This window comes from Babylonia areolata, chromosome 16 (assembly GCF_041734735.1).
Source record: "Babylonia areolata isolate BAREFJ2019XMU chromosome 16, ASM4173473v1, whole genome shotgun sequence".
NCBI classification, from domain to species: domain Eukaryota; kingdom Metazoa; phylum Mollusca; class Gastropoda; order Neogastropoda; family Buccinidae; genus Babylonia; species Babylonia areolata.
Window position 1 is genome coordinate 5,003,602 of NC_134891.1, and position 25,277 is coordinate 5,028,878.

Here is a 25,277-nt window from a genome sequence, read left to right on the forward strand (position 1 = left end):
TGGCAACTATATAAGAGCTTACCTTGGGAGTCCTATCAATCATCAATCTGGGGGAATCAATGAAATTAATAGTTCTTGCTTTCACATTGTATCAACGCAATTTGGTGCCTTTAGCCGTTTCCAACGTTCTTTCGCTTTTTTTTGCTTTTTTTTTCCATGGGAATAATTTCTTCCCTATTGCCCTTGCCATCCCAATCGCATGTTTCGATTTTCTTACAAACGATTGATCAGCAGTAGCAACTTAGGGCTTACCTTGGGAGTCGCCTCCACTAGTAAAAACACCGATAACATTCCCGGCCCAGGCTCCAGGTAGTATATTTTGCCCCTCTCTTCCTGGAGTGGCTAATACGCTGTCTTTTCTCTGGTACGCTGCTGCGCGCTCTTTTTGATTCGAACTCTGGTTGGAATCGGGCGGCAATGTAAATCCTACAGACATTTTCTGTGAATATGAAAAGTACTTTCAGTGCCTCTGTTGTCGTTTCCACTGAAGTCTTCCGTTGCGATAACTTGCCCCAACCTTCACCTTGACCGTTCTTGATTTGCAGATGTTTGGAAATGCCAACTTCCGGTGATGAGAGACACTGTAAAAACAAAACAAAAAAATGATGTTTTGTGTTACTCGGGATTTTACCTCATGTCCTATACGAAAAGATTTAGACAGAATTATAACTATATCCAGTGACACACAAAACAACTCAATAAAATCTGTGATTTATCCACAAAATATTTTTCTTTCAGCATCTGCGTCGGTATGTTTAACCTTGACCTTGGTCACTTTAGTTTGACCTGTCAAATCGTAACTTGTTTGGCCTCCGTCACATTCGATTATTAAAATCTAGCCAATATGCATCGTTTTCGTACATACGTTACATAGAAAGTGAAAGGGCAAGATAAATTTTTGTTTCAGTTGAAAAAATAATGAAGATAATTGACAATCAACACTAAGACCTGTACAACTGTATAATTGAGTTTTACGAGATTCCTCAAGTTACTAGTGTCTGGGCCGGCGTGAAATCCAGGGTGTTTTTAACGCCAAATTACCTATCATCATAGATACGTTCCACAATCAATAGCCGGAAGTCAATTGGAAACAAAATCAAGGACATTTAGCCCTTGAGTAACGTTTTACTTGCGCACCGGTATCACCGGCTGAGTATCAGTATCACAGCGGTAGCGCTCAACTGAAGGAGGCATCACTGCGTTCGGTCAAATCCACATACGCTACACCACATCAGCCAAGCAGATGCCTGACCAGCAGCGTAACCCAACGCGCTTCAGTAGTAGTCAGGACTTCAGTGAACTGACGGAGGCGGCCACAGAATGGTCACTAACAACTTTGAAGACGCCGGCCGCTTATCCCGGCGCGGCCCGGCGGCGGCTCCCGAGTCAGCCGTGCTAAACAGGCTGAATCTGCCAATACGGCAGTGTCCGTGAGGGTCTGCCAGGGTTCGAATCCCACTCTCGCCCAAGTTTGATGGAGCGGTCAAACCGCGCAATCAGGGCCGGGCTCCGAGTCCGGCGGGCCGCGGCAGCGGCCATCTGGATGAAACCCAACTGACTGACCAGCGAAACCGACCCGGCGATGTCCTGTTTGACTAAGTACGCACCGCCGGGCATCACTTCAAGTTCACTGGTGACGGACGCATCGCTGTCGGAACTTGAACTGAAGAACCCATGGCAACAGAAGTGTTGTCCTCAGTCTGGCCAAATCATGTAGAAAGAAATCCACTCTAGTGGTACTGAGGCACAACAAAACATTTGTATGCATGCCCTCCGAGTCAGTTCGGCGGCAAGGCTAAATTGACTGACTAACGCCGGCCGGCGTTGGATTACTGATGCTGCGGCTGTACGTGACACTCCGGTCCGTCGGCATCGGCGGTGGACGGTCACTTGAAGCATATAATTACGTGTCCGTCGCCTTGCAACTGAAGTGTGGTGTAGCGTATATGGATTTGTTCAAATGCATCGACGCCTACAGTAAGAAACTGAACTGAACTGAAATGGAACAGCCGGCACTGAAGACCTCCGCAGTGGGACAGTATACTGAGCGCTACTGTACTGAGGCGGCACCGGCCGTGAAGATTTCTCAGGCCAGTCCAGTCCACGCTATGCTCGGGCCTTCTCAGTCAATCGTGGTGCTGAGTCAGTGCTCGAGTTTATCTTTCTGAGTTTAACTTGAACCGTGCCCCCGGGCCTGATTCCCGGCACCCACCCACCGAGTCCACTAACGCCGGGTACCGGCCTTGGGGACCAAAGCCGCTTCTTTGAAGTTGAATGAAACCGTTCTATCACAGTCTAGACTGTCAGTTATTAGTAGCTGCCAGTGCATGAAATGTGCCCGTAATCAGTGATTTTAATTACGGAGGCTTCACTTCAACTATCATAGTTTCGGCCTCTGCCCCCACATTGCTTTGGCCCGGTGAAACTGACTCAGTCAAGTAATCAAATTGAGTATACTGACTTGAGACAATTTAAAGGCGGTTCAGTTCCTGATGGCCGCCGATACTGAGTTGTGCCGTTGTTGTCGGGCTCTGTGTTTAGACGCGGTGGCCCCGTTTTTTGTTGTTGTTTTTTTGTTTGTTTTTTGGGGTTTTTTTGTTGTTGTTGTTTGTTTTGTTTGTTGTTGGGTTTTTTTTTTGTTTTTTTAAGACAATACAAAATGTGGCTTCAGTGAAGTCAGAGTTGGGTGAAGGGGCAGAGCGGACTGGTTTCTCGGCCAACACTGAGAAAGCTGACCGGATGCAGTTTGTTGGGGATAACTTGACGCTGATTCAAAGAAACCAAGTTTTCTCTTGATTTTGTTTCCTGTTAAACACGATTGATTGGAGCGGTCAAACCGTTGCTTGGCTGATCATACTAATATTCCTTGCCACGGTGACCCCGGCACACTTGGTAATAAAGACATATTCTATTCCATTCTATGATGAAATTTCGCCGGCGTTAAAAATGGGATTTTAACTGAAGCCCTGACAACTTAGGATTCAACCCAAGTTTATTGTTCTGCGGCAGAAACTGACCAGAGAAGTGAATCGAAGAAAATTATCAATGTACACACACAATATAACTAACAACAAAGAAAATCCAGTCTTTTTGTACCAGTAGCAATGCCGCCTGGCACTGATGAACTGATCGACTCGAAGATCGGCGGAAGCCAGTACTGACCGTCAGTGATCGTGCAGTGACTGAGCCTTTCCAGGCCACACTGAAAGAGGAATGATGCACGTACGTACGGTTGACTTCGTGGCAGCACTTCAGAAGTTACAGACGATGACAAACCACTGACGGTATCTTTCCTCAGCCCTACCAAGCACGGAAGAATATGGGTGTTCAGTCGATCTATATATACCCCGCCGCCCCCCTGACCCCCCCGAACCCCCCTCCCCCCCGAGACTCTGATGACACAACCCCAATCAGCAGATGATGTTGCAAACCTTTTACACCCTATTTGCCAGTCGGAAACTGAGGCAGCCGTCCACTCGGCTCTTGTGCTGCCGACAGCGATAACAGTGATACCTTACTCTTCAGGTCTGGGTCAACAAGGACAGGGGGTCGTCTTCAGTGTGATAATCCACTGAGCCGGCACAACTGCCTTTGACTTTAAGGGCGTGAAGCCGATAGGTCGTTAAACTCAACTCTACAACTGCCTCAGTTTCAAGGGAGAGTTGGTCCAGGGAAAGAACTCGGTGACCGTATGATATGACATCGACATAAACGGCCATCCCACAGGCTGAGATACCAGTCTAACTCAATCATGCTCCCCCCCCCACCCCCCCCACCCCCACCCCCTCCAGTCCGAAGCAACGCACTCTTTGAACTGAACTGGACGCCAAATAAACCTTTATAGACCCCAGTTATCCACCTCCCAACCACCATCTTCTATCCGATTGTTCAAAACAAACCAACCAAACAAACAAAATCGATTAACCAGTGCCCATGTAAGTCCTAATTTAAAATAACAGTAACAAGTTAAAGAAAACACATGTCCTAAATGGAAGGCGGTGCGGCATTGACTGTCACGTGAAAACCCGTCACATCCCGTTGCTGTTGACTCAACTTCTTGAAAAATTATTTTAATTCTGCTACTCCACCACTGGCAGCCGCAGTCCACATCACCACCGTGTGTCTGTGTCTGTGTGTGAGAGAGAGAGAGACAGACAGACAGAGAGCGGACGGAGAATCAGTACTAAATGAGCTATTAACATTCATGCATTCACTGCCGGTATATGAAACGGGTGTAATGTTTATCGGAATAAGAGTACCGGCTGCGACTATACATCACAAACACACTGATTTAGACGCACACAGCAGTAAGAGAGAATGTCGTTTTCCTAAGAAAGTCAGTAATAAGATTGCAGCTATGAATTTCATCCGCGTCCATACACTGACAGGAGTTTGACGCTGAGGTTTACTACGGGGTTGCTCACTTCTTGCTCTCTTCTTGACAACTTGTCTGCTCGTCGTCTCACTGACATGCTCGAGAAACACTGAGCTCGTATGACCAAACCTTGTCCAGTTTTGGAAATGACAACGCGTCAACTGTTTTGAAAACAACAACAAAAACAAAAAAAAAGAGAAGAAAATGCCAAAGCGCCAAGCCCTGTGGAGTTTAGGAACCGCCAAGTCTGCGGCCACAGAAGATGACACCTACGAGGTTTGATGAAAATGATGACGGCCCCAACACGTCACAGGACAAAATCATGGCTGAAGCAATGGATCATGCACTTTACAACCCGTCTCGCTCATCGCCTCAGCTGATCAAAGAAGCTTGAACTGATTTCCATGCAGCGAAGTACAGGAAATCTGAACAGCCTTTTCTGAAGAACAGTACGAAGGATTTGGATGTTTATGAACAAGAACTGGAAAGATGTGTCCACCTTTTACAAGTGACTTGCAGGTCTGCATATTTGTTGACTTAGAAATCGGACAAAAAATCTCCTCCCTGGGGGGAAAACGGTTAACTGATGTATACCTGTGTATTTAAACTCCTCCCTGGGGGGAAAACGGTTAACTGATGTATACCTGTGTATTTAAACTAACTAGTTCGATTATTGCAAGTGCACCATCCCAAATGCTTGCTTGTGGTTTCACGACAAAGGGGAAGTCTACCCGGTCATCTTTCTGACACCGCTGTGTTCTCCGAGAGTTTGTCCAAGACGAAGCAGTCACAAGTTGTGTCTCTATGTAGTGAAGCAGTTTCAGTCTCAGTAGCTCAAGCTGCGTTCGGACAAATCCATATACGCTACACCACATCTGCCAAGCAGATGCCTGACCAGCAGCGTAACCCAACGCGCTTAGCCAGGCCTTGAGAAAAAAAAAGATAAATACATTAAAAAAAACTACTAATAATAATAATAATATGTATAAGGCGCAAAAACTTGATGAAGTCAACTGCAAAAAACAACAACAAAAAACCAAAGAAAACCCAAACAACAACAACAACAACAAACACACAAAAAAAACAAAAAAACTAACTAAATAACTGATAATAATAATATAACCCTCAAAAGCCACTGCATGACGCAGTCAAAGAACCAAAAGGCAGCCGTCTAGGACGAGGAAGATCATGGATGGGGCAAGCAGAAGACACAATCCAGCTAGTATGCCGACTGCAAGACCTGAAAGAAACAAAAGAGTGGTAGAAAAACCCCGAAAACCTCAACCGTCTATTCAACACAGCCATTTCACCCACTCTAGGAAGACATTGTCGGGAATGGTCAGAGTGCAAAACTGATGCGGAAGTGAAGCTACTCATAGAAGAAAACAGTAAAGAAGAAGACATCATCATATACACAGATGACTCAGTCACCAAAGACCAATCCGGTTGGGGATTCACTGCGAAACAAAATGGAAAAACAATTAGGGAAGAGAATGCTGCCTACAAAGTCACAACCTCCAGCCTAACGATGGCAGTTGAAGCTGTGACACATGCCCTCCGGTGGCTATCGTCTATCCATATGCCCGGAAACCAACATGCCATGATTCTAACCGACTCAATGAACCTCATACAGAAAATTGAAAATGGAATGGGAAGCCCAGAGTGGCAATGCGCAACTTTCAGATTAAAAAACTTACATCACGGTCATACTGCCCGGAACATGCAGGTGTTAAGGGAAATGAGCGATCTGACAGACTTGCTGGTAACGCAACAACAACGAGCGGCCTACATCAGTCTAGGAAAATCGGAAATCCTCAGAAAAGTCAAAGAATATCAAAAAGAACAGGTACAAGGCCATCACACCATCGATCACCTCAAAGAAATAAAAGCAGAGAGAGGGAGCGGCCGTAAGTCTAGCACTGATGAAAGGTAGAGCACGATGCTTTGCAAATCAAACAAATATCGGCATCATTTCCAAACCAACATTGCGCAAATTTCTTCAAAACGGAAGAGTCTCTGTGGGCTTTTCCAAATACAATAGACTGAGCAACACACTAGACGCCACGTTCTTGGCATCAGAGATCTTTTCCCATCCCTCTTGCGGCCAATCAGTGGTAGCCTCTGTGCGTGTGTATGTGTGTGTTTGTGTGTATGTGTGGGTCTGTGTGTTTGAGTGCGTTTTGCATGCGCGAGGGTGTAAGTGTACACAAGTGTCAGGAGAGTTCTGTGCACGTGCGTATGTGTGTGTGTGTGGGTGTGGGGGGGGGGGGGGGGGGGGGGGGGAGTGGGTGCGGGGGGAGGGGGGTAGGGGATGAGGTATGTGTGTATGCATGCCTACACTGTGGGAGCAACGAATATTGGAACGTGCGGGTGTGCAATATACTGATATATATCTTTGTATATATGTGTGTGGGGTTGGGGGTGGGGGATATGGGCGTATGTGTGTGTGCTTGTACAAGTAAGTGTTCATCTGTGTGTGTGTGTGTGTGTGTGTGTGTGTGTGTGTGTGGCGTGGAAGCTGCGATACGTAGCCTAGAAATGAGTGTGTGGAGGAGGGGGGAGGTGCAGGGTAATGTGTGTGTGTGTGTGGGGGGGGGGGGGGGGGGGGGGGGGGGGGCTCATGTACGTTTATGTGTATTTGACTGTGCTTTGGCATATCTGTGAAACTGCATGTTTGGTGCATATCTGTTATGTGTATGTGTGTGTATGTGTGTCTCCACGTTTTACATTTATTTGCTTATTTATCATCATTGTTGTCTTTTTTATTTATTTATTTATTTATTCATTTATTATTATTATTACTACTACTTAAATTTATTTTATTTTATTTATGTACGCTTAGTATAGTTGACTTCATCAAGTTTTTGCGCCTTATACATATCATTAGTAGTAGTAGCAATTGTTTTTGTATTTATTATTTATTCACCTTTTTTTCCTCTCAAGGCCTGACTAAGCGCGTTGGGTTACGCTGCTGGTAAGGCATCTGCTTGGAAGATGTGGTGTAGCGTATATGGATTTGTCTGAACGCAGTGACGCCTCCTTGAGCTACTGAAACTGAAACTGGCATTGCTCGAATTTCGCGGATTAAAAGTTAGATGCGCATGCGCAAGATCCAAGATAGCCGCGAAACTCTCCATCGTCTTGTCAGTTCAACAAGAATGAGTGATTCTTGAATAAATAAGTTGATGGTGTTTTTTTCAGTTTTCCATCCCAGCAGTACCGTACTGACACGGTGGCATTGCCGACACACACACTGGTGGCACGGCAGACGCCACAACCAGCCGGTACACTTATTCAGTCCGACATGCACCGTGTGCCGTGCAGTGTGTCAGTGCAGTGTGTCCGAGTCAGTGTGTGTGTGTGTGTGTGTGTGCCGTGTGTCACACCGGTGGTGTGTGTGTCACTCAGCCCGGCTGTGTGCCGGCCGGGTGTCACGGTGTGCCGGGTGTGTGTGTGTGTGTGTGTGTGTGTGTGTGTGCGCGCGCGCGTGCGTGCGTGTGTGCGTGCGTGTGTGCGCGTGTTTGTGCGTGTTCAGTTATCAGAGAGAGAGAGGGAGAGATTTGTATAATGTGTGGTGAAAAGACCCTCCTCCCTCTTTCCCCCCCCCCCAAAAAAAAAAAATCTGAATGAAAATGTTCCTTCGCCAATTTTTTTGCTCATCGTAAAAATATTAACGATAAATTAGATAAGTTAGATGGAAAAAGGAGAAATTTCAAAGCAAAGAGTTATCACACAGAAAAAGAAAATGTTCTTGACCAATCAGATTTCAAGCTACATTTGCGGCAGTCGCACTGCGATCATTCTACTTCCTTTCCTCCTGCGATAACGTGTGCGAGAGCAGCATGAGGTGAGTTCGTGTGAAGAAAATCCCTATTTCTTCTTTCAGAAGGCAACCAGACCACTAAACGTAACCTGACATGTCTCCATTTTTGTTAATTCAATGAATCATAAGCTTTTTACTTAACTGGAAATCGTTGGCATTTTAAATTAGTAAAAAACCCGTCGGTCACATGGCACTCGTGGTGTGGCCGACATGACGATTGCATCGCTTGGATGAAATCCAACTCAAAGAAGGCGAGATCTTTGGCTGTTGTTTATTAAAAAAAAAAAAAAAAAAAAAAAAAAATGGTAGTGAAATTCCATTAATTGGGCGTAAAATTATGCAGAATGTTATATTATCGGACACGGAACAGAATAGGCCCCTCGTTGAATTTGAGAAAGCCAAGCAGATGATAGGAGTAATTTCGAGAACGCTTACCAGTTTACAGAAATATGTTTTTCTTAAACATAAAGCATTGGTTAGATCACACTTAGAATATGCTAGTATTGTATGGCACCCATACCTCAAGAGACAATCTACAGTTTTTTCAGTTTTCAGTAGCTCAAGGAGGCGTCACTGCGTTCGGACAAAACCATATACGCTACACCACATCTGCCAAGCAGATGCCTGACCAGCAGCGTAACCCAACGCGCTTAGTCAGGCCTTGGGAAAAAAAAACAAAAAAAAAAAAAAAACAAAAAACACACACACACAACCACACACACAAAACAAAACAAAACAAAAAAAAAAAAAAAAAAAAAAAAAAAAAAAAAAAAAAACAAACAAAAAAAAAACGGGGGAATAAATAATAGATAAGCTTGCATAAATAAATAAATAAATAAATAATAATTATAATATAGAAAAAGGTAGTAGTAATAATATTAGTAATACTAATAAAATGATAATAATAAAAAATAAATAAATAAATAAATAAGACAACAATGGTGATAAATAAGCAAATAAATGTAAAAAATGAAGACACACATTCACACATACACCCACACATGCATAACAGAAATGCACCAGACATGCAGTTTCACATATATGAAAGCACAGTCAAATACATATAAACGTACATGAGCTCCAACACACACACACACACACGCATTACCGTGCACCTCCTCTACCCCCCTCCTCCACACACTTATTTCTAGTCTAAGTATCGCAGCTTCCACGGCACACACACACACACACAAACACAAACACACACTCACAGAGATGAACACTTACTTGTACAAGCACATATGAAAGCACAGTCAAATACATATAAACGTACATGAGCTCCAACACACACACACACACACACACACATTACCTTGCACCTCCTCTACCCCCTCCTCCACACACTCATTTCTAGTCTACGTATCGCAGCTTCCACGGCACACACACACACACACAAACACACACTCACAGAGAGAGACAATCTACAGCTGTGAACTACCAACAAAGACATGCATACATAAATCTGCATTCATGATAAAAAATTAAGTCAGAGGAGACTTAATCAAAACCTACAAAATGTTGATTTGCTTTAATGATGTTAATGTAAATATTTTCAGAATGTCAGATTACGAGAGTACAAGAAACTCTGTGATGAAAATTTGTAAGAAGCTCTGGAATACCAACCTAAGGAAAAATTCTTAAGCAATTACTAGTATTAGTAGTAGCCTAACAGATTTGCACGAATATAGAATGCACTACCAACTGAAACTAAATTTGGCACGGAATACTAATGTGTTAACCATCTACTTCATATGAAAACCAAATTAGTTTTTTTTACTTTGATGAATAAATTAAATGAATAAATGAGACAGCGAAATAGCATATGTGTATCGTACAAATAGGGAAAAGGAGACCGATATTGAAGGGACATAAAAAAAAAAAAGGCTGTGAGGTGTACGCAGACAACCTACCAGTCCCTTCACTACTATTACTACTAGTGCAAGGAACATTCCACAATCAATTGGAGGTCTATCGGAAACAAAATCAAGCAAATTTACCAATTTCAGTATTTTTTCTCTTGCATTTTCTACAGACTGGCAGGTACCAGTCTCTGCCCCTTCACCCACTTTGATCACAAGTCACATTTGATTTGTGTTCAATTAATTTTTAAAAGTGTCTCAGACTAGAGTCAAAGGACATAACTGACCACAAAAACTGCTCTCGGCTATCAGGAAGCTGCTGTTGCCTTATTTTGACTACCCTTCAGCAACTAAAGACAAGTAATCATGGGCATGCTACATGCAGTCAGTTGATGGCTGTTTGGATTGGTTTACAGTGTGTAAGTACTGTAAGTGATTGATTAGAAAAGAAAGAAGACAGGTGAAAACACAAATTATGAAATATAAAATGGTAAATGTCCTTGGGTTAGTTTCTGTCTGAATCATTGATTCCTGATTGTGAAACATTTCGTGGATGATAATTTTAAATTTTGTATGAAATTCTTGGGATCTTGAGCCCAGGCATAGAGATTTGGTTGAGTCTAATCTTTGGTAAAGAAACAATGAACCAAACAAATATGAACAAGAAACTCCAATAGATTTTATGTAACCATCCAACAATTGACAATATCCCCAATTTTCCCAGCAAAACGGAATGAGTAGTGCTCGCAGCAAGGCATGGACTTTCACTCCGCCAGTCACACCTCAGGCTCTAGAGGAGTGGAGGGGAAGAAATGTGCTAGTTAGACAAAATTATGGCATGTTCTGGTTATTACAATTTTTTTGTTTTTTAATTTTTTTTCAGAATCTGTCATTTAGATTCAGGGACTTGTTCTTTTTGTATTTAAGTTCTTTCCCTCCTCTCCTGAAAAAAAGGCTTGAAAAGTAATTGCTTTTATTTGATGTAACTTACAAATATCAACAAAGCGAAGGTATCCATTTGGACAGTATACAAAGGAAAAGTTTGAAATGTTGTAAACTTTTGTCTCAGTTTGTACTGTTTGGTTTGAGCAAGTTATTAGACACCATTCTTCAGTTTGTAATCAAACCATTTTTCACAGTACCCTATTCAGTTATTTCTTTCACCATTTGATAAAAAATTGAAAAGACACAGGAAATTAGTTTCTTTTTGTGTTATGTTTCACAGAATTATGAAACGTAACCTTAGTATGTTTTGGGTGTGTTAACAGAAAATGCAGACTGAGTTGACACAAAGTTGAGTTTAGAGTGGGTCATGCTACAACAAAAGATCATCTTTGATGGGTCAATTTACAAAAGGGAAAACTACAAAAAAAAAAAAAAGCAGTGGAAACCTTTTGATGATAAAACAGTTTCAGTCAGTGTTTGTTTTTTTTTTTTTACCTTCAGATGTCAGTGAAATAATGAAAACAATAATTTAAATACTCAAATCTTTTTTCTTTTGTTTTACAGTACCCTGCGGCTACAAAAGCGGCTGTCCGCAGCCGTGCTTAAATGCGGCAAAAACAAGGTTTGGCTGGATCCTAATGAAACCAATGAGATCGCAAATGCAAACTCCCGTAAGTATGATTATTTTGTTAATGTAATGAATATACTGATATTAATTTATGATAATTTTGTTAATGTAATTAACTGGTATTCATTATAAAATAAGTTATTGAATACCTGACAAGCTGAGTGGTAAGTGGACTGTATCGTTCTACTTGTAAATGACAAGGAAGTCCGTGCACTATTAGTATTATAGCTAGTATTTACTATTACTATTTAGTATTTACTTTTGAACAACAGATATTTTCTAGATCAAGCATATAGTAAAATATTTTATACTTTTCTGGAAAATACATACATTGGGATGGTAAATGAATATATTATTAATAACAAATCACGAAATAAACTATAAATAAGGGTATCAGGTTTGGCATATTCACTGGTGGTTTTGATAGTAATATTAGATTTTATCTATTTTGCGTTTTTCTGTAACAACCAGAAAGCTCAAAGCTCATTACATTAAGACATTAGGATGGGCACAGTATAGTAAGATTAAGTTGAAATGATAACAGTTAAAGATGTATGAAATCAGTAAAGTCACGGGAGAGAGTTACACACAAAAATTTACTTTCTGTTTCAGGGCAGAACATCCGCAAGCTCATCAAGGATGGTCTGATCATCCGCAAGCCAGTCAAGGTGCACTCGCGTGCCCGTGTTCGCAAGAACGCTGAGGCACGTCGCAAGGGCCGACACATGGGCCATGGCAAGCGCAAGGGAACTGCCAACGCTCGTATGCCTGTGAAAATCATGTGGATCCGCCGCATGCGTGTGCTTAGGAACTTGCTGCGCAAGTACCGTGAAGCCAAGAAGATCGACAAGCACTTGTGAGTGTGGATGGGGAAGGGAGGAGGGATGGGACAGGATTTCTGGGAGTGATTCACTTAAAGTTTACTTTTTCTTGAAATTTGGTTGATTGTTAATTTGTTTTTTTATATAACGATGTTAATTATGAAATTAATTTTACCAGTATCATGTATTCTTATGATTTTACTTTTATCATATATTCTTTTTATCCCAGGCAGTACTTCAAAAACTACCATTTTGTAAATTGTACCTCCAGGCAAAAAAAAAAAAGGATAAAAGATAATTTTCCTGATTAACAGTGGTAAAAGGAAAATAACCAAATCTACAGTCAGTAAACAATAAAGGATAAACTAACACCTGGACCTGCTTTCACTCAAAATGGAGCAAGTAAAACAAATCTACAGTCAGTAAACAATAAAGGATAAACTAACACCTGGACCTGCTTTCACTCAAAATGGAGCAAGAAAAAAAAGTAATTATAAGCTCAAGGTATATCAGAAATATGCATGGGAGAAACAAAATGGAAGTAGTTATTGTAGTACAATACTTTCACAGAAAACGGAACAGGAAACAATAAAAAGAAATGTCTTGAAAAAATTAAACCTTTGGGTTTGGGGAATGAGAACAACCAATATAATAGTATAATCAGCTCTCTGAGTTCTGTGAACTACACAGCTCTGCAGACAGCTCTTTCACAACTTGTATGTTGTCAGCATGCACAGTGCATGTTCAGACATACTTGCTTGTGCATCCCCCCCACCCCCCCACCCCCACCCCCACACAGTTTCAGGCAGATAGTCATAAACTATTCCTCTTTTACTGGTCTCAATCTTTCACCAAGAGACGGAGCTGTGTGCATTCGGTATCTCCAGTTTCTCCACTGATGGAGTCAATGGTCGAAAGAATGCAAGAGAATCATGAAGCCTGCATCGTTGGAAACTGTTGTGTTTGTCACCACTTTCCTGGTTATTTGGCTTCAACATACACTAAGGAAAAGAAAAGCATCATGTGTTTGGGTTTTTTTTTTTATCAGAAACTTAAAGGGTTTGATCTGATAGAAACTGGTTCCAGCATTTCAGCCACAGTTTACACACAAGCGAATGTGCGCGCGCGCACACACACACACACACACACACACACACACACACACACACACACGTGCTTACATACCTCATAATCACACACACACGGGAACCCATATACACCACAGAAACTGAACATGTACATGTTCAGATACATGTATACATACATTCATGAGCCTGGCATTTGTGCACCACATGGATTCTTGAAGATAGTTGGAAATTGATTATTATTATGAAAAAAACCCAACTTTTTTTTTATGAGAGGAGTTTTGTGCATCAGGTATCTCCAGTTTCTCCACTGATGGAGTCAATGGTCGAAAGAATGCAACATAAAACATGGAGCCTGCATCGTTGGGAACTGTTGTCTCTGTCAGCATTTTCCTGGTTATTTGGCTTCTACACACAGTAAGAAGAAAAAAAGAAACAGAAGAAATTTTGCATTATTTGAATTTTGGAATTGGAAATTCATTGGGGTTTGATCTCATAGAAGCTGGTTTCTAGCAGTTCAGCCACAGTTTGCACACACTAAAGCTCATGCACATGTGCACACACATGCATGCACGCACACAGTGACACACACACACACACACCAACAAAATACATGCATGGGAACCCATATACACTCATACAAACTGAACATATACATGCTTATGCACAGGCACACATACATACATACTCGTGAGACCAGTGTGCAACACACACAAGAGATCAGCATGCACAGAGATTCTTGAAGATAGTGATAATTTATTTAAAAACGACAAACATTCTATAATCTTTTCCAAGAGACGAAGAGTTATGCGCATTCGGTATCTCCAGTTTCTCCACAAATGGAGTCAATGGTCGAAAGAATGCAAAAGAAACATGGAGTCTGCATCGTTGGAATCTGTTGTGTTTGTCACCACTTTCCTGGTTATTTGGCTTCTACACACACACACACACACACACAAAAACAACAAAAAAATCAGAAAGGGAAGAATTACTGATTGAACCAGAAACTTAGTATTGACTAAAGTTTGAACAAATGGACAGTGTTTTGAATCCAGTTGCTCAGCCATGTCTGATGCAGTGGTTGTATGAACTTGGGCAAATGTGTGTGATTTTGAATGGGACTTGGCAGCTGTGCTTGTTGGCTACTTAATGCTGCTGTTTTCCTTTATATGATATTTTTCCTGATGTCATTTCATGATACTGGAAATTCTAATTCATCATTTAATGTTACCACTTTGAAACAAAGAACACCATATATGCGCTTTCACTGAAAATGTAAATAGATTTGTAAGTTTTCCTGTTTTAACCACGCTTGTGGTTCATCTGAAATGATGTGCTGTGATCATGTATGGGCATATGTTTGGATATTCACATGCACACATACTAACATACTGCATGTTCATACAACAAGCGCTCACACACAAATCTGGCAGATGACCGTTAATTATTTCTCTTCATCAAGAGACAGACTGGAGAGAGAAGAGCTGTGTGCATTCGGTATCTCCAGTTTCTCCACTGATGGAGTCAATGGTCGAAAGAATGCAACAGAAACATGAAGCCTGCATCGTTGGAATCTGTTGTGTTTGTCACCACTTTCCTGGTTATTTGGCTTCTACACACACACACACAAAAAAAAAACCAACAAAAAAATCAGAAAGGGAAGAATTACTGATTGAACCAGAAACTTAGTATTGACTAAAGTTTGAACAAATGGACAGTGTTTTGAATCCAGTTGCTCAGCCATGTCTGATGCAGTGGTTGTATGAACTTGGGCAAATGCGTGTGATTTTGAATGGGACTTGGCAGCTGTGCTTGTTGGCTACTTAATGCTGCTGTTTTCCTTTATATGATATTTTTCCTGATGTCATTTCATGATACTGGAAATTCTAATTCATCATTTAATGTTACCACTTTGAAACAAAGAACACCATATATGCGCTTTCACTGAAAATGTAAATAGATTTGTAAGTTTTCCTGTTTTAACCACGCTTGTGGTTCATCTGAAATGATGTGCTGTGATCATGTATGGGCATATGTTTGGATATTCACATGTACACATACTAACATACTGCATGTTCATACAACAAGCGCTCACACACAAATCTGGCAGATGACCGTTAATTATTTCTCTTCACCAAGAGACAGACTGGAGAGAGAAGAGCTGTGTGCATTCGGTATCTCCAGTTTCTCCACTGATTGAGTCAATGGTCGAAAGAATGCAACAGAAACATGAAGCCTGCATCGTTGGAATCTGTTGTGTTTGTCACCACTTTCCTGGTTATTTGGCTTCGACATGCTAATATTGTACAAATTGCAGTTTTATTGTAATACAGGTCTGATCATGTGTGTATTACGGGGGTTTTTTGTTTTTCTTTATTCATATTACTGTTATTAGCTAAAACATGAAGACATAACTTGGGAAGAAAAAATTCAGTTGGTTTTTATTTTTGTCTTTTCTTCTAATTCAGATTATTCATTTATTATTACCATGTTCCTTTCTTCTTTTGTCATTGATGTATTTAGTTTTATTATGTTTTTCATTAGTGATTTAGTCAGTCAAGTCATTTGGTTTATTTTGAAGGGGGACATGGGTGGGAACATTGAGGGAGAGTGCTCAGGTCAGGGAATGGTTTTGGGATCTGTACAACACACAGTTACACTACAGGGGCCTAGTGACAGAATGTGCCCCATCACCGACAGCATTGGTGACTTAATGAAAATAAATGGAATCACTGAAACACTTTGTTGTTATGTGAATGACATGATAAACTGAGGGCCTGTGTATTGAATGCGCTTAGCACACGTATCAGAACCCAGTGCAATAAAGGGGTTGCCCCTGGCAAGATTTAGTGAATAAATCCACTTTGTTAGGAAACTAAATACACTTGCAGAAAGTAAAAAGAAGAGAAAAGGATGGCACCTTCACTGTAGCCACACACTCTTCCTGGGCATGGGATAGCAGCCCAGATTTCACACAGAGAAATCTATTGTGACAAAGAGTAATAATAATTAAAAAAAAGAAAAAGAAAAAAGTTTGAAGTGTCAACAATGCATTGTGAAATGCTGGCAGGTACCATGAGCTGTACCTGAAGAGCAAGGGTAACGGCTTCAAGAACAAGCGTATTCTGATGGAGTTCATCCACAAGAGGAAGGCAGAGAAGGCCAGAACCAAGCTCCTCAGGTAAACTACCTCCATCAGTCTGTCTTTTTGTGTGTGTGTGTGTGTGTGTGTGTGTGTGTGTTTTTTCTGCTGCCCTGTTCTTCTGTGTTATTTTTAGTAGCATGCAGGATGTGTTTAGAGGCTTATTTGCCAGTACAGTCTATGAAACTGGGATTCGAACCCAAATCCTCATGAACACTATTGGCAGATAAGCATCTTAACCATTCTGCCATCTTCCTCCTGTTTGGTTGTACAAGGCGTTGAAGACAAATGTTTAACAAGAAACATGACCATGTTTGGTTCTTTGTTGAAGGTTAAATTTTGCACTGCTGTTACCAGTAAATTGCTTCTTGCAGCATTTGGTTGATACGTCATCAGGCTGTGAACAGCTGCTTCTTAATCATTTTCTCAGTATTTGGGTTTACTTTTTTATATTCAGTTGTGCGTGCAGAGCAGTTCTACCTTCTCCTCTCACACTGTATTAAAAAGATTAGACAGTGTGACATCACCAGGCAGTGATGACAGACACGGACAAGAAATATCATGTTTGTGTGTTATACGCTATTCTGAGCCTGTACACGTCTGCTGTGAAGCACACACTGTTTTCTGCATTCAAACTGCTTGAATAAACAGGCCTGTTATTTTCACCAATTTCGATCAACAGGTCTATTATTTTGACTGATATGGCCCTAGAGACCTGTTGTTTTGACTGATATGGACCTACAGATAAAGATGTTAAATCCATAATTTCCTCTGGGGTAGGCAAGGAAAGTAAGGATTCCAGACTGTCAGAAACTTATTCAGTTATTGATGTGGGTTTGAATGGATGGAAATCAGATTTACAGTATGTGCCATTTTTGTGATGCAGTGGTGGTGGAAGAAATGAGATATTGCCTGTATTGAGATTAGCAGTCTCCATATTGGAGGTGAATGGAAGAAATGAGATATTGCCTGTATTTAGATTTGCAGTCTCCATGTTGGAGGTTGATTCTACACTGCTGTTGCAAGTGCACAGTTCTTTACAGCATGTGTGTCAGTGTTTGGTTTGTATTTCATCTGGCTGCAAACTCTAAACTGCTTTTTTGTCATTTTCTCAATATTTGGGTTAACTCTTATGATTCAGTCATGCGTGCAAAGCAATTCTGTCTTCCCTCCTCACATTGCATTAAAAGATTAGACAGTGCGACATCGCCAGGCAATGATGACAGACACTGACAAGAAATACCATGTTTGTGTGTTATACGCTATTCTGAGCCTGTACATGTCTGCTGTGAAGTATACACTGTTTATTGCATTCAGACTGCATGAAGAATTTCTTATAATGGCTTTTCTCTGATTTGTAGAAGAAGAAATAATATCTTGGGGACATTTTAATTGCTGAGGTGCTGATTAAAAAAAGAAAAGAAAAAAAAAAGAGTATGAAAATGGGGATGTACAAATGATGCAAGACTAAAAATTGTGACCCGAAAAGTAGGACTCCCAAGCAAAATCTTCCTGTGATTTAAGAAATGCTTCAGACAATTTTGGAAATGGGAGGGGAGTGTGTGTGGGGATTGAACTATGAAAGACAGAAGAGGATATGGTGTCAGTTCCAAAACTCCAGCTCCATGGATAGGGGTTTGCCATTCATTTCACTGTTTGACCCCCAACATTATTTATCATCTTTTATTTCCCACAACAGGCAGTTACATGTTCTGAATACATTGTTTTGGTCAAAATATGCTTATACGTTTGATTAATGTTATTACAACTGGTAATCTTTATCCTGCTGTCTGTAGTCTTATTTTCTCAACCTCTAGGGCAGTCCTGTCTGTCTCTCTGGTGTATTTGGCAGTTTATTGTCCTACTTTTTTCACATGATATGAAAAGTACCATTGTCAGGCAGTGAGGACAAACATCATCAAGAAACAACATGTTTGTTTGTTATACGCTATTCTGAGCCTGTACAAGTTTGCATAACAATGCAGTAAATGATCCAGTCTTTTGGCATGCAAAAAGCATGAGGATTGTTGATTACTTGTTGTAAGAGTTGACTTTTTTATTTATTTATTTTTTACTGTTCGATGTTTAATCAACTCTTCAAGTGTATGCAAAGCTCACGCTTTGGTCCAGTCTGTAGTAGACTGAGAATCTCAGCTAAGCTTTCATGGGCTGCCACTCTCAGACAGGAAGGCAAGATTGCGCTTTGTATTGGCTCTGTCTGGTGCCGCAGCTTTGGGGACCAGTTGGCCTTTGGGGACCATCCCAATGCTGTCTTCAAGCTCTCTTGGCTTGGAGAGTGGGGAATATGACAGTCTCCACTATAACTGAGTTCTGGCCCAGATAGGACAGCAGTTGCTTCCTCGGCTGTTTGATAGTCGTCGGGCACAACTATCACACTCGCTTGTAGTAAACATTGTAGTCACACTGTCAAAAACCTGTTACACATCTAGAGTTGAGTATTGACTGATATATGTATATATTGATGCTTTTTTTTTTAATTTTTTTTTTTTTAACCTCTCCTTTTGCTCAAAGGTGTGACTTGTTGAAATGGCGTAATGAAATTGTGACCCCAAAAGCAGGGTTCCCAAGCAAAAATCTTCCTGTGATTGAAGAAGTGCCTGACAAGAGTTTGGAAATAGGAGGGGGGTGTTGGGGTAAAGAATGAGACAGTGGAGGAGGTAGTGTCAGTTCTAAAACTCCAGCTCCAGTCACTAGTTCTGAATACATTGTTTTGGTCAAAATATACTTATGTAGTATATTTGGTTGATATCATTACATCTGGTAATCTTGTTCATCTGTATTCTTACTCTGTCAACCACTTGGACAGCCCTGTCTGTCTTACTTGTCTATTAGGCAGATTATTGCCCTCTCCCTTTTCTCACATGATATGAAAAGTAGCAGGCAATGATGACAAAACATCATCAAGAAACAACATGTTTGCATGTTATACGCTATTCTGAGCCTGTGCAAGTTTGCATAACAGTGCAGTTAATGACACAGTCTTTTAGCATGCAAAAAGCATGGGGATTACTTGTAAGGGTTCACTTTTTTGCGAATGGTTAAAAAAAAAAAATCAAATCTTTTTTGTTGTTGTACTGTTCCGTGTTTAATCATCGTGTTAAGTGTATGTAAAGCTGGCACTTTGGCCCAGTCCATAGTGGACTGAGAACCTCATCTCAACTTTCATGGGCTGCCACACTCAAACAAGGATGCAAAATTGCACTTTGTACTGGGTCTGTCTTGTGCTGCAGCTTTGGGGACCAGTTGGCCTTTGGGGACCATCCCAACGCTGTCTTCAAGCCCTCTTGGCTTAGAGAGTGGGGGTGTAACTTCGGCATGATGAGAGTCTCCACATGGCACTATAATTGAGTTCTGGCCCAGATAGTTGGGACAGCAGTTGCCTCCTCTGCTGTTCGATAGTCATAGGTGGGCACACCTATCACACTTACTTGTAGTAGACATTGTAGTCACACTGTCAAAAACTGTTACACATTTTGGAGTTAAGTATTGACTGATATATGTATTTATTGGTTGTTTTATTTTATTTTATTTTTTTTCTCTTCCTCTTGCTCCAGGGAGTGACTTGTTGAAATGGTGTTAAGAAATTGTGACCCCAAAAGCAGGACTCCCAAGCAAAAATCTTCCTGTGATTGAAGAAGTGCTTGACAAGAGTTTGGAAATAGGAGGGGGGTGTTGGGGTAAAGAATGAGACAGTGGAGGAGGTAGTGTCAGTTCTAAAACTCCAGCTCCAGTCACTAGTTCTGAATACATTGTTTTGGTCAAAATATACTTATGTAGTATATTTGGTTGATATCATTACATCTGGTAATCTTTGTTCATCTGTCTTCTTATTCTGTCAACCACTTGGACAGCCCTGTCTGTCTTACTTGTCTATTAGGCAGATTATTGCCCTCTCCCTTTTCTCACATAAGAAAAGTAGCAGGCAATGATGACAAAACATCAACAAGAAACAACATGTTTGTATGTTATACGCTATTCTGAGCCTGCACAAGTTTGCATAACAAAGCAGTTAACGACACAGTCTTTTAGCATGCAAAAAGCATGGGGCTGACTTGTAAGAGTTTACTTTTTTGTGTGTTTTATTAAAAAAAAAAATTAATAAATTTTTTGGTTGTACTGTTCCATGTTTTTAATCAATGCGTCAAGTATATGCAAAGCTTGCACTTTGGCCCAGTCCATAGTGGACTCAGAACCTCATCTAAACTTTCATGGGCTGCCACACTCAAACAAGGAGGCAAGATTGCACTTTGTACTGGGTCTGTCTTGTGCTGCAGCTTTGGGGACCAGTTGGCCTTTGGGGACTGTCCCAGCGCTGTCTTCAAACCCTCTTGGCTTAGAGAGTGGGCGTGTAACTTAGGCATGATGACAGTTCTCCACTATAATTGAGTGCTGGTCCAGATAGTCAGGACAGCAGTTGCCTCTGCTGTTCGATAGTCATAGGTGGGCACACCTATCACACTTACTTGTAGTAGACATTGTAGTCACACTGTCAAAAATGGTTACACATTTAGAGTTGAGTATTCACTGATATATGTATATATTGGTGGTGGTTTTTTTATTTTTACGTTTTTTTCTCCTCTTGCTCAAGGGAGTGACTTGTTGAAATGGTGTTATGAAATTGTGACCCCAAAAGCAGGACACCCAAGCAGAAATCTTCCTGTGATTGAAGAAGTGCCTGACAAAAGTTTGGAAATAGGAGGGGGGTGTTGGGGTAAAGAATGAGACAGTGGAGGAGGTAGTGTCAGTTCTAAAACTCCAGCTCCAGTCACTAGTTCTGAATACATTGTTTTGGTCAAAATATACTTATGTAGTATATTTGGTTGATATCATTACATCTGGTAATCTTTGTTCATCTGTCTTCTTATTCTGTCAACCACTTGGACAGCCCTGTCTGTCTTACTTGTCTATTAGGCAGATTATTGCCCTCTCCCTTTTCTCACATGATATGAAAAGTAGCAGGCAATGATGACAAAACATCATCAAGAAACAACATGTTTGCATGTTATACGCTATTCTGAGCCTGTGCAAGTTTGCATAACAGTGCAGTTAATGACACAGTCTTTTAGCATGCAAAAAGCATGGGGTTGACTTGTAAGAGTTTACTTTTTGTGTGTTTAAAAAAGAAAAAAATATATATATATATTTTTTTTTTTGTTGGTTGTACTGTTCCATGTTTTTAATCAATGCGTCAAGTATATGTAAAGCTTGCACTTTGGCCCAGTCCATAGTGGACTCAGAACCTCATCTAAACTTTCATGGGCTGCCACACTCAAACAAGGAGGCAAGATTGCACTTTGTACTGGGTCTGTCTGGTGCTGCAGCTTTGGGGACCAGTTGGCCTTTGGGGACCATCCCAACGCTGTCTTCAAGCCCTCTTGGCTTAGAGAGTGGAGGTGTAACTTCAGCATGATGAGAGTCTCCACATGGCACTATAATTGAGTTCTGGCCCAGATAGTTGGGACAGCAGTTGCCTCCTCTGCTGTTCGATAGTCATAGGTGGGCACACTATCACACTTACTTGTAGTAGACATTGTAGTCACACTGTCAAAAACTGTTACACATTTTGGAGTTAAGTATTGACTGATATATGTATATATTGGTTGTTTTATTCTATTTTATTTTTTTCTCTTCTTGCTCCAGGGAGTGACTTGTTGAAATGGTGTTAAGAAATTGTGACCCCAAAAGCAGGACTCCCAAGCAAAAATCTTCCTGTGATTGAAGAAGTGCCTGACAAGAGTTTGGAAATAGGATGGGGGTGTTGGGGTAAAGAATGAGACAGTGGAGGAGGTAGTGTCAGTTCTAAAACTCCAGCTCCAGTCACTAGTTCTGAATACATTGTTTTGGTCAAAATATACTTATTTAGTATATTTGGTTGATATCATTACATCTGGTAATCTTGTTCATCTGTCTTCTTACTCTGTCAACCACTTGGACAGCCCTGTCTGTCTTACTTGTCTATTAGGCAGATTATTGCCCTCTCCCTTTTCTCACATGATATGAAAAGTAGCAGGCAATGATGACAAAACATCATCAAGAAACAACATGTTTGCATGTTATACGCTATTCTGAGCCTGTGCAAGTTTGCATAACAGTGCAGTTAATGACACAGTCTTTTAGCATGCAAAAAGCATGGGGATTACTTGTAAGGGTTCACTTTTTTGCGAATGGTTAAAAAAAAAAAATCAAATCTTTTTTGTTGTACTGTTCCGTGTTTAATCATCGTGTTAAGTGTATGTAAAGCTGGCACTTTGGCCCAGTCCTTAGTGGACTGAGAACCTCATCTTAACTTTCATGGGCTGCCACACTCAAACAAGGATGCAAAATTGCACTTTGTACTGGGTCTGTCTTGTGCTGCAGCTTTGGGGACTAGTTGGCCTTTGGGGACCATCCCAACGCTGTCTTCAAGCCCTCTTGGCTTAGAGAGTGGGGGTGTAACTTCGGCATGATGAGAGTCTCCACATGGCACTATAATTGAGTTCTGGCCCAGATAGTTGGGACAGCAGTTGCCTCCTCTGCTGTTCGATAGTCATAGGTGGGCACACCTATCACACTTACTTGTTGTAGACATCGTAGTCACACTGTCAAAAACTGTTACACATTTTGGAGTTAAGTATTGACTGATATATGTATATATTGGTGTGTTTTATTTTATTTTTTTCTCTTCCTCTTGCTCCAGGGAGTGACTTGTTGAAATGGTGTTAAGAAATTGTGACCCCAAAAGCAGGACTCCCAAGCAAATCTTCCTGTGATTGAAGAAGTGCTTGACAAGAGTTTGGAAATAGGATGGGGGTGTTGGGGTAAAGAATGAGACAGTGGAGGAGGTAGTGTCAGTTCTAAAACTCCAGCTCCAGTCACTAGTTCTGAATACATTGTTTTGGTCAAAATATACTGATGTAGTATATTTGGTTGATATCATTACATCTGGTAATCTTGTTCATCTGTATTCTTACTGTCAACCACTTGGACAGCCTGTCTGTCTTACTTGTCTATTAGGCAGATTATTGCCCTCTCCCTTTTCTCACATGATATGAAAAGTAGCAGGCAATGATGACAAAACATCATCAAGAAACAACATGTTTGCATGTTATACGCTATTCTGAGCCTGTGCAAGTTTGCCTAACAGTGCAGTTAATGACAGTCTTTTAGCATGCAAAAAGCGTGGGGTTGACTTGTAAGAGTTTACTTTTTTGTGTTGAAAAAAAAAAAATTAAAAAAAATAAATTTTTTTTTGGTTGTACTGTTCCATGTTTCTAATCAATGCGTCAAGTATATGTAAAGCTTGCACTTTGGCCCAGTCCATAGTGGACTCAGAACCTCATCTAAACTTTCATGGGCTGCCACACTCAAACAAGGAGGCAAGATTGCACTTTGTACTGGGTCTGTCTGGTGCTGCAGCTTTGGGGACCAGTTGGCCTTTGGGGACCATCCCAGCGCTGTCTTCAAGCCCTCTTGGCTTAGAGAGTGGGGGTGTAACTTAGGCATGATGACAGTCTCCACTATAATTGAGTTCTGGCCCAGATAGTCAAGACAGCAGTTGCCTCCTCTGTGTTCTGATGGTCTTAGTCGGGAACTACTATCAGACTCACTTGTAGTAAATATTGTTGTCACATTGTCAAAAACCACCTCACATCAAGGGTTTAGTTTTGACTGAAGCCCAGTATGTATGTGTGTATATATATATATATATATAGATATATAGATATATAGATATATATATATTTAAAAAAAAAAATTATTTATTTATTTATTTATTTTTTTCCCTCCTACTCTAGGGAGTGACTTGTTGAAATGGCATTATGAATGTGGGTCTGATGCTGAGTGAGGTAAACAAAGTATTGTAGATATATAGAATTTACAGTACACAGATATATACAAGGGAGACGCAAAATGAGCCACAATGTCAAAACGAGAGCAGCAACAAAGTGAACCTGAAGAGTGAAGTTTGAAGAACGATGAAAACTTTGTTACAGTGACCAGGCCGAGGCCCGCCGTACCAAGGTGAAGGAGGCTCGTAGGAGACGAGAGGAAAGACTGGCCCTCAAGAAGCAAGAGATGCTCAAGTCTTTTGCCAAAGAAGATGAATCCCCCAAGAAATAAACAGTCTTGTCAACAGTTGTTGATGGAATAAATGCCTTCTTTGTGACTTTGGTGTTTTGAGACTTGTTTTTGTGTGTGAGGATTTTTTTTTTCTCTTTTTTTTTTCTTTTATGAGAAAGAGGGAGATGAAATATTTTTGTTTGAGAGAGGGCCTTTTTTTTTTTTTTTTTTTTATATAAGCAAGTGAAAGGGTCGAGCTGTGAAGTTATGAATGTGCAGTGTGAGGTAGAAGGTCTTCAAAATATTTCAGTATTTTTTTTTCCTCTTCGCGTTAGTGGACTTCAACTCCCATGTTCACTTGTATTATATGTATGATTGATTGTTTTTGTTTTTTTTACCCAGCCATACTCTGTTTTCGAGGGTGTGCATGCTGGGTATGGTCATGCTTCCATAACTCACCTTACTCTAGTTCTAGATTACAGGATCTGTAACATGAGCATTTGATCTACAACATGCATATACATATGAAGGGGATCCAGGC

The 25,277-nt window shown here is 40.9% G+C and overlaps 2 protein-coding genes and 8 non-coding genes across 11 annotated transcripts in view; 9 read left to right on the top strand and 1 right to left on the bottom strand.

Annotated features, from left to right (window-relative positions):
• Nucleotides 1–502, bottom strand: part of LOC143291084 (ATP-dependent 6-phosphofructokinase-like) — a 77,887-nt gene extending 77,385 nt beyond the window's left edge. For both annotated transcript variants that reach the window (XM_076600695.1, XM_076600694.1), the window contains exon 1: nt 253–502. In XM_076600695.1, the coding sequence (XP_076456810.1) occupies nt 253–436 (184 nt within the window). In that variant the 5' untranslated portion in view covers nt 437–502. The remainder of the gene's footprint in view (nt 1–252) is intronic.
• Nucleotides 503–8,171: 7,669 nt separating this feature from the next.
• On the top strand, nt 8,172–24,842 carry LOC143291085 (large ribosomal subunit protein eL19-like). The gene is made up of 5 exons (XM_076600697.1): nt 8,172–8,222; nt 11,567–11,673; nt 12,243–12,486; nt 16,607–16,717; nt 24,670–24,842. Exons 1-5 carry the CDS (start codon nt 8,218–8,220, stop codon nt 24,794–24,796), a joined length of 594 nt encoding a protein of 197 aa, XP_076456812.1. The 5' UTR covers nt 8,172–8,217; the 3' UTR covers nt 24,797–24,842.
• On the top strand, nt 17,207–17,273 carry LOC143291346 (small nucleolar RNA U54). Its single transcript, XR_013056518.1, has one exon. It is a non-coding gene; the product is annotated as a small nucleolar RNA U54 (small nucleolar RNA).
• On the top strand, nt 17,890–17,956 carry LOC143291340 (small nucleolar RNA U54). Its single transcript, XR_013056512.1, has one exon. It is a non-coding gene; the product is annotated as a small nucleolar RNA U54 (small nucleolar RNA).
• Nucleotides 18,576–18,642, top strand: LOC143291338 (small nucleolar RNA U54). Its single transcript, XR_013056510.1, has one exon. It is a non-coding gene; the product is annotated as a small nucleolar RNA U54 (small nucleolar RNA).
• Nucleotides 19,578–19,645, top strand: LOC143291342 (small nucleolar RNA U54). Its single transcript, XR_013056514.1, has one exon. It is a non-coding gene; the product is annotated as a small nucleolar RNA U54 (small nucleolar RNA).
• Nucleotides 20,620–20,687, top strand: LOC143291339 (small nucleolar RNA U54). The gene has a single exon (XR_013056511.1). It is a non-coding gene; the product is annotated as a small nucleolar RNA U54 (small nucleolar RNA).
• On the top strand, nt 21,657–21,724 carry LOC143291343 (small nucleolar RNA U54). Its single transcript, XR_013056515.1, has one exon. It is a non-coding gene; the product is annotated as a small nucleolar RNA U54 (small nucleolar RNA).
• LOC143291344 (small nucleolar RNA U54) lies at nt 22,708–22,775 on the top strand. Its single transcript, XR_013056516.1, has one exon. It is a non-coding gene; the product is annotated as a small nucleolar RNA U54 (small nucleolar RNA).
• On the top strand, nt 23,739–23,806 carry LOC143291345 (small nucleolar RNA U54). Its single transcript, XR_013056517.1, has one exon. It is a non-coding gene; the product is annotated as a small nucleolar RNA U54 (small nucleolar RNA).
• Nucleotides 24,843–25,277: the final 435 nt, after the last annotated feature.

Bases quoted from the DNA above. Each gene is read 5' to 3' on its own strand.
- LOC143291085 (XM_076600697.1), top strand. The intron at 11,674-12,242 runs GTAAGTATGATT...TTTCTGTTTCAG, and splicing joins GATCGCAAATGCAAACTCCC to GGCAGAACATCCGCAAGCTC. The intron at 16,718-24,669 runs GTAAACTACCTC...ACTTTGTTACAG, and splicing joins GCCAGAACCAAGCTCCTCAG to TGACCAGGCCGAGGCCCGCC.